The sequence below is a fragment of the Petromyzon marinus genome, chromosome 33, assembly GCF_048934315.1.
Source record: "Petromyzon marinus isolate PM22_M1 ecotype Great Lakes invasive population chromosome 33, UKy_Petmar_22M1.pri1.0, whole genome shotgun sequence".
Taxonomy (NCBI): domain Eukaryota; kingdom Metazoa; phylum Chordata; class Hyperoartia; order Petromyzontiformes; family Petromyzontidae; genus Petromyzon; species Petromyzon marinus.
Window position 1 is genome coordinate 5072670 of NC_133699.1, and position 8336 is coordinate 5081005.

An 8336-nucleotide genomic window follows, 5' to 3' on the forward strand; every position below is an offset into this window, starting at 1 on the left:
ATCATGGCTGACGTGTACAATGCAAGGAACTGGAGATTAGGATTGAAATAAATAAATGTCCGCATTATTGGTCACGAAAAAGACCTTTGCTCGAAATGTCAGCCTACTCTACGCGTGTTCTGTTATAAAGCCATTGTCGATGTGTGGGTTTTTTATGCGTGCTCCCGTGCCACGTTTAATGCAGTCCCTTTTAAACGAAGTACATTTTAAAAAATATCTTAAATGGCCCTTGTTTCCGCATTGCGCAACATAGATGGAAACTCGTTCGGTCAGTAAATCATCGGTACAGTGTACCTGCAAGGCAATGGCGAGCCTCCTCTGTTGCCTAACAGCAGGCGTGAAACAATAGTCCGAGATTCAAATAATCAGAATCTGACTATATAATATTTATAGAGCGCCTTACCTCAAGTCACTTGAAACAGGTTTCAAAATTCGGCAACACAATATTGATTTAGATGGCAGGGGCAGTGCAAGGGCCAATGAATGAGTGACCGTAAGAGAGGGCACGTGGGGGTCACAACAGGGCAGGAGTGGCGGGGTGAGGGGAGAGAAAAGAATGGGCAATAGCGAAAAAGCAAGGCTTTAACAGGCGCGAAAGGGGATTGAGGGAGACTGCTGAATATATATGGGCGGTTTTGAGTCTATGGGGCAAGATAAGAGATGGAGCTTCACGAGGAGAACGATAGCTTCAGGAGGTTCTCGAATGCTCAAGCGTGGATGCAAAACTCCACTCTTGCTTTTTGATAAATGTTACCAATATTTCCCTTGGGCTAAACGGTCTAAGCAAATCGGGGGAAAGGAGACGAATAACACCGGACGAGGAGCAAGCAGACGCGACGGAGCAATCTCGGGCAGACGAAGCACCGGAGGAGACTTGAAAATAAAATAGCACACGTCACAATGACCACGCTGCACATTCGGAGCAGTTGGCGAATTTATTTCCTTTGCCAAGCAACGGCAAAAAAATGTATTCACTCGTCAGCGGCAAACATCTCGAGTCCTTCAACCTTCCTCCGCAATTATCAATGTGTTGGTACTGTAGTGTCACTAGCGGGGGGGGGGGGGGTGGAACGTTCATCTACTCACGTTACTTCAGAAGGGCATTGCGAACGACCCCACGTGCTCACTCCCTCCTGCGATGCTGGCAATGCCAGCGGTGACAACGAGGCAGGTGAAGCAAGCAGAGAGATTACATCGAAAAATTTGCTTTGTTCCAGCTCAACGAAGTTACCCGATACAAGCAAAAAGCAAACAAATCGGATGCTGCTTCATATTGCAGTGGAAACTAAATCTTGCTAAACTTTTGGTGGAGATCACCAAAAAAGGGCTTTAACAAAAAGGGGGCCCACCAACTCAACCGCCTTTCTACAAACCCACTAAAGATCGGGCCCAAAAAGTAACAGAAAATGACAGCGATGAGAGCACTGGACGGCGCGTGCGTGGACGCAGGAGCGTCACGCGAGCGCTGCCGCCTCCCCACCCTGGGGGCCCTAGGAAGTCTCGACGGCGGAGAGGGAGACGTCGCCGGAGATGTGGACGCTGGTGATGCTGGAGGCCTCGGCGCGGTGGCGGAAGTCGCACAGCGGGATCACGTCGTTCACCTCCACGCGGAACACATCCTCGCAGCACCGCAGCCTCACCTACAAAGACAGCGTTGCGGGCGAGTGTGCCGCTGTTAGCGAGTCGTGGCACCTACAAAAGTTGCCATGGCACACGAGGGGGTGGGTGGCCAGCAACCACGCCCAGCCCCCTTCGTCCCCGAGTGCTGACGTTTACACATTGCACCAGGTATTGAGCCGAGGCCGAGTCGACCTCGGGGAGGTCCAGGACCGGTTCAGATAAGTCACTCATGTTGGCCGTGAGCGGGAATCGAACTCGAGTCACCGGGTCCGTAGCACGGCGTACTCGCCGCTACACCACCGCTCCCCGCGGTTGATAAGACGTACATGCCAACACGCGCGCACGCATGCACGCGCACCTTAATCAACTTGTGAACGCGTTACCGTTGAGAGCTCACCTCGAACGGCTCCCCCGCAGCGAACGGGAACTCTCCGGGCCGCTCCTCGGAGCCCCAGCTGTCGCCGAGCAGCGAGTTGAGGACGACGACACGGCCAGCGTCACCGTCCTGGAAGCGCGGGTTCAAGTGGAGCGCAATATTCCCGTCGGCGGTGCGCAGGTTCAGCGTGAATCTGACGACGGCGACAGACGGTCGTTGTCAACAATAAAATATATTTTTTTAAATACGTTAAAAAGATAGTTTCAACAATTAGCCTGGGTCATTTCAGCTGGATCCGTGACCTGGAAAATATTTTCGAATCTGGCACCCCGCATCCTGCATACACAAAGTAAAACGTCCAAGGTTTGGGCCTACGCTGGGATGTGGTTGGAAACCCTTAGCACAACGTTACACCTTTACTGGGCCTTTTGCTAATCATCTGCCAACTACTCGCTTCACTATCGGCGATCCGGAATAGATCTGGTGAGAAATGAAGCCCCGGATTATGCAATCAAAACAGATTCCTTACTCCTGATTAAAATCCTGTTAAAATTGGTCGAATCGTGTGCATGAGAATTGTTTATTTTCAATACATGCAGATTTTTTTTCCTTCGGATGACATTGGGGAGATGCTTTTCACACACCATATAATTATTTCCAGTGGATATGTATCGAAATATAAGAGACCGAATCCCAACAGATTCCAAATCTTGTAGAATGCTCCGTGTCACCTTAAGCTTGCAATAGCACCACAGTGCCACTGGAGCTATGCACTTTTCAATCCAAATTGAAAAACTCATTTCTGTAGAACTGTTTTGGGTTTAGCTCGTTGCCCTTATCCCGCACCTCCGATCGGCACGGTTGACTACGTACGGTGCCAAAGAAGTTCATCATACATACAGGCATACGATGCGCGAATTGGTCTGTGCGTTAAGTTGATCAGATGCTCAGTTTAACACCTAGGCTTTCGCGACCAATATTATTCATAATACAGCTTTTGGGTTCAGATCGCTGTTGTACCAAAGACGTTCGGCCAGTCTTTAATTTCCCGTGCGCCAATGCTCAATTCAAAGTGGCGGTTATCAATTCCGTCGGCGTTTCGGGACTCGGCTCCTTCCGCACGGCACAGGACCTGCGTTAAGGCAAACAACAAACTCTTGATGACGAGGAGGACCGAACGAGCGTAACGCGAGTTCAAGAAATGGTTTTCATTACTCGAGCTACATGTCAGGCGTGGATCCAAAGGAGGGGGAGGGTAGGTGGGTGGGTGGGTGGTAGCACCCCCCGCTTCCCCCGAGCCATCCCTCCCACCCTAACCACCTCGGGACGTTGCTATTATGTCTGCATCACGCCCCTCGCAATAGGACATTGTGTACGGTAAATACAGTGTGTGTGTGTGCATGCGTCTAGCGCAATATAGGGCATGTTGGGAGCGGTAGTGTAGCGTTTGGCACGCCGCGCTGTGAACCTGATAAACCCGAGTTCGATTCCAGCTCGCGGCCAACACCGGTGACGGTTATCAGAACCGGTTCCTGGGCCTCCCCCTAGGTCGACTCGGCCTCAAATGAGCACACCGGTGCGGTGTGAACAAACACCAGCAATGGAGAGACAAAGGCGGCCGGGCGTGGTGCTGGCCTTGCGTGCGCAGTGTCGGCTTTCGTTCGGTGCTCGCCAACAGCACTTGCCCCAGCATTTATGTCGAGGCTACACGGGGGCACCTTCGTCTTTGTAGCGCAATAGGATCTGTAACACAAACTGTGCGATTGTGTTAAGCAAGCTTGGGGGAATGTTGGTGGGGCAGGTCGTGGTACCCAGTTGGGTTGTCCAGGATGGCTCCACGCACCGTCAGGCACCACCCGAAGTTCACTCCATCAGCCACCGGCAGCTCATAGGGCACCTCCTGCGAGAGAGGAGGAGGATGATGGACAACGCAGCCACGGGTTGGGATTTCAGGAATCTCTGCCCTCTCCCTTCGGCCAGCCGGATCAGAAGCGTTTCGGAATTCTGTCAACCAGCTGGGAATGGAATGGCGTTTCCACCATTCTAGTGGGGAGGGAACAAAAAAAGGTATTCATATTCTTGGTTCTTTCGGTCAAGTCACTTAGTCGGGGTGTGAAAACCTGATGATGATTGCTTGTGTTGCAATCGTAGCGGCGTGAGAATTTTATTTATTTATTTTTATTTCCCTTCTACGTGACTTTACCGAAAGAACCAAGAATACGAATCCCTGCAGTCACGAAAGCTTTAAATCGAAAAAGGGATAATAAAAGTAGCAACTTAAAAAAACATGCGTTTGGCGATTCTTCCGAGTCAATTGCGTGCAAGCGCAGTACAACGACAAACTCGCATTCGTCAATAACTGTGTGGCCTTAATAGGCAACTTATAAACAGGCGACGTTTCGGGGAATGGCCTTTCTTCATTGCACACGGAGGATTGTAAGGGGGTCAGACTTGCTCAAACTGATGTTTTCCTCCTTGCTGGCATGGCGATAGTCCCCTTGGTGGCCGTGTCGAACCACTGACGCATTCTATACAGCCAGTGGAGGTGGGGGGGGTTACTATAGACAAAACAACTTTAAAATTACACCCGTATTTGAATTTCACGTTTGTCTGCCGAACTCCACATTTGTAAGTTTGGCCAGTGACCAACTTAAAAAAAGGCCTTTTAATTCCCACACCCTTAAACTTTGTTCAGCATGAACAGGTCGCCTATACAACAGCACTGTACGCGCAAGCCTCATGATCACGATAACGCGTTTAGAGATTCTCCAGTTTCACGGCTCCGACCGCTCTTGGCCGGCAAAGGTAAAGGTGGAGCCTCAGCATCTTTCGCTCACGCTGCTGGCGGAAGGTTCTCCCCCTAAGGAGGTAATTTGGCTTACTCGTTCACACTAGCCAGACGTCTTGGAAGGAGGTGGGAGCGCCCACACTTTACCCCACCACTCGCCATCGGCGATTATTGCCTGTGGTGTACCCATTTATTATTCTGCTGGGTCGACAAATGAGGTGGGAAGAGGGAATTTCATGATTTTGCACATTGTTTTTATTCTATTTCGGGTGTGTAGCGTCCTTTCCAGGGCGCTTTAAAATGCAAGACGGCGGTCAGCGAGGGAGGTGATGGAATGGAGTGAGGGACGGGGCTGGGAATAGAGCCGATGTTGCTGGGGTAAGAAAGGTGGAATAAGGTGGAATGTGATGGCGAGTGAGGGGGTGTCCGATGGGGGCAATGTGGATGAGAGGCAGCGGGGTATGGGGCACATGCGTGAAGTGGCAAAATGGGCATGGATGAGGATGGGTGAAGGGTAGTTAGGAGGCAGAGGTTTCAACTGTCGTAACCGTGAGATCGAACCGGTTACATCCGGATTTAAAGTCAACTGTGCTCATCGTTACCGTGTAAGTATCCCCCGGGCTGGTCCTGCGACTGGATTAGAATGATCGAACAGAGGTCGCACGACAGACAGCATGTCCGGCAGGAACGGCATCGCGTTCCGCGGAACCATCGAGAGCAATTTCTAATCGGTTGACTGCACGTTTTGTGCCATTAAATCCGCGGTGTTTCAATGACGAATTCCGACAGAAGTGAAGCGCGTAGGGGATTTGCTCTTAACTTTTTATGCAAATGCCTTGCAAGCGATAGGCAGCGGTGTTGTGCAGCAGTGAGCGCGCTCTACTGTGAACTCGGTGACCAGAGTTCGAATCCCGGCCACGGCTAATTGAGCTAAGACAAAAAAGTCAATCTTACAATAATGTACAAGTCTAGGCAACAAAATGCGTATTGATGGAAGGAGCGGTAGCGCAGTGGTTAACACTGCATAGTGAACCCGTGACAATCCAGACAGACTCCTAGCTCCGGCCAATATGAGTGGTGAATGCACAACTGAACCGGTCCTGAAACTCACCCTTTACAAACCTGCAGACTAGTGTGGTGAAATATGACAACAAAAAAAGTTAAACAACCAAAAGGCTTTCAGAGGCCTTCATCCACAAGTTGATCGATAAATGACTTACATTCATTGTTTTACTATTCATTGTTTTAATTATTAATACATAGTATTGTCTCAATTTCAATTAACATTCAAGTTTCTACCACATTGCGATGTTGGGCCATGATCATTCATGGGCGTTTGGATTCGCGTGAGAATTGCAGTACCCGGAGAAAACCCATCACGAGAGTGAGTGGAGTGGCTTAGCCTAAGAGCTCCTCTACACACCGAATAATTATCTGTGGACTCATTGCTGGAATGGCCACCCCACAGCCCTAAGCTCACCACACCCTGCAATTCACATTTTAGCATAGCGTTAACCAGGCTCGGCCTTAGCTTAGCTTTCGAGAATTGCACCCAAATGTTATTTTTAAACAGAAGGCCAACAACGCACACTACACTAATGACCCAGTATTGGCCATTCAAACCCACAGCCCCCCAATGCTCACCCAACCACACATTGTTACTCCCAGGCAGCTTAACCATTCAAAATATATATTGTACCCACCAGGATGAATTTCCACTTAGCTTACGAGATCTGCACTCAATTTTAGAACCGTTCACAACAGCCGCTGAAACTTACCAACGATCCCATGATAATGGTGGTGGTGGTGGTTGTAGTGGTAGTAGTAGTCGATGATGATGATGATGATGATTCGGCCCTCGCTGCTGACGAATATAAGAAAGGTGGGTGTGGTGGACCTGACGGTCGCTTTGCTTTTATACTGGACCCCCAAGTGGGCGTGTTAGGCCGGCGCACGGTGGGATTTTAAACGGGGTGGCCGTGGGCGTGATGAGCGATAGGTAGAAGCAGGGGCCAGTTCTTCCAGAACGCCCCGTTCCCATGTGGCTGGAGGTTTGAAATACTGGTTGGGGCAGGATTTATTTTGTTGCTGTTCAAAATTCCAGGCATCTTTGACCCACCAAACGTGATGGCCATCGGCTTCAATTGTGCCCAACCTCCCCCGTTCACAGGCATACAAGTTAGGTCGTTTACACGCTGCACGCGCCTGATAGTTGGTAAACACGCTGCACGCCGTGGCGCGTAGAAGTAGAAATGGTTAAAGTTAAGTCACGAATGAAGTCATTAATACATGAATACGTATATTTCGATGCTCATATATTTTTTTGAAACGACGCTAATGATTTATACTCGTTTATAATGTTAAGATACCGTATAAATACAAGGTGCTTAAAAATATTGTAACACTTATATGGGACTATCGTTTTTAATGGAAAATAACGGTTAATGCACTGTAACATGATAATAATTGTAATGGTAATAGCTTCAAAAAGTCAAAGAGTCTCCACTTGTTCGCCATCATTGTCAACACATGCCTGGAATCTTCACCAGGTGGCATCCAGAACCCGGAGGCAGTACATTTCTTAAAGTGTTGTTGCAAATTATCAGAAGTCTTAACATTTTTTTAACCACCCTGTATTGTGTGTGTAGTGGGGCGTGGTGTCGACATTCAAAGGTGCTCACTAACAGCACTTGCCCCAACATGTCAAGGCTATACGGGGGATCTTTGCCTAGTGGGGAGCGGTGGCGCAGTGGTTAGCGAACCGTGCTACGAACCCGGTCGACCCCGAGTTCTATTCCAGCTCACGACCAATAACAATGGCGAATATTTGAACCGGTCCTGGACCTCACCTCGGTCCACTCAGCCTGAAATTAGTAGCTGTGAAATGTGTGTAAACATCTGCACTGGGGAGACAAAGGCGGCCGTGTGTGGTTGCTGGTCACCAACTCCCTCGTATGCCGTGCTGGCCTCCATTAGGTACTACTCGCTGACAGCACTTGCCCCAATTCGGTTAAAGTGTACAGTATACAGGAGGATCTTTCTCGTTTTGCCATACGTGATGTGAGAAACGTTGATTCAACTAAGACCGATATTGTGTGTGTGTGTGTAAATACAATCCCTCGTAATGCAGATCATGGTAAGCGCTCTCCTCCGTCAGGTTCTGATGAGTGTAGCAAACATCATGCGAGTACATTGTACGCCCGACGCACCTTGTGCTAAGACTTAGGCGGCTGGTGAATATTAATGAGAGGCGATGCCGTGGGTTGTGAGTACAGTGGTAGAGTTTGTGAACCCGTGGTTATGGGCAAGAAGTAAATTAAAGGTACAAGTCGTAATGCCATTCATGGTGATGCTGCTGTTGCGTTGGCAGTGGTGCGCAATGGCAATTAACAACAACACTCAACGCACTCGTCAATAACACTGTGGCCTTAAAATGAAGAAGAAAAAAATACATAAAAGGCAAAGTTTTAGGCCAGTGGTAATCATGTGGTGCTTATGCGCTATCAAAATGGGCTGTTGCCCGAAACGTCACCACGAAAAATCTAGTCCTTT

At 49.2% G+C, this 8336-nt stretch overlaps 1 protein-coding gene across 1 annotated transcript; it reads right to left on the minus strand.

Moving 5' to 3' along the window:
* Positions 1 to 922: 922 nt before the first annotated feature.
* Positions 923 to 6693, minus strand: LOC116948342 (galectin-3-like). Its single transcript, XM_032964923.2, has 4 exons — positions 6563 to 6693; positions 3808 to 3896; positions 2018 to 2189; positions 923 to 1640 (listed from the first exon to the last, which is right to left on the minus strand). The coding sequence occupies exons 1-4, from the start codon at positions 6572 to 6574 to the stop codon at positions 1491 to 1493; spliced, it is 423 nt and encodes a 140-aa protein (XP_032820814.1). The 5' UTR covers positions 6575 to 6693; the 3' UTR covers positions 923 to 1490.
* Between the last annotated feature and the right edge of the window lie 1643 nt (positions 6694 to 8336).

Bases quoted from the DNA above. Each gene is read 5' to 3' on its own strand.
- LOC116948342 (XM_032964923.2), bottom strand. The intron at 2,190-3,807 runs GTACCACGACCT...CGCCGTCGTCAG, and splicing joins ATCCTGGACAACCCAACTGG to ATTCACGCTGAACCTGCGCA. The intron at 1,641-2,017 runs GTGAGCTCTCAA...CTGTCTTTGTAG, and splicing joins CTGCGGGGGAGCCGTTCGAG to GTGAGGCTGCGGTGCTGCGA.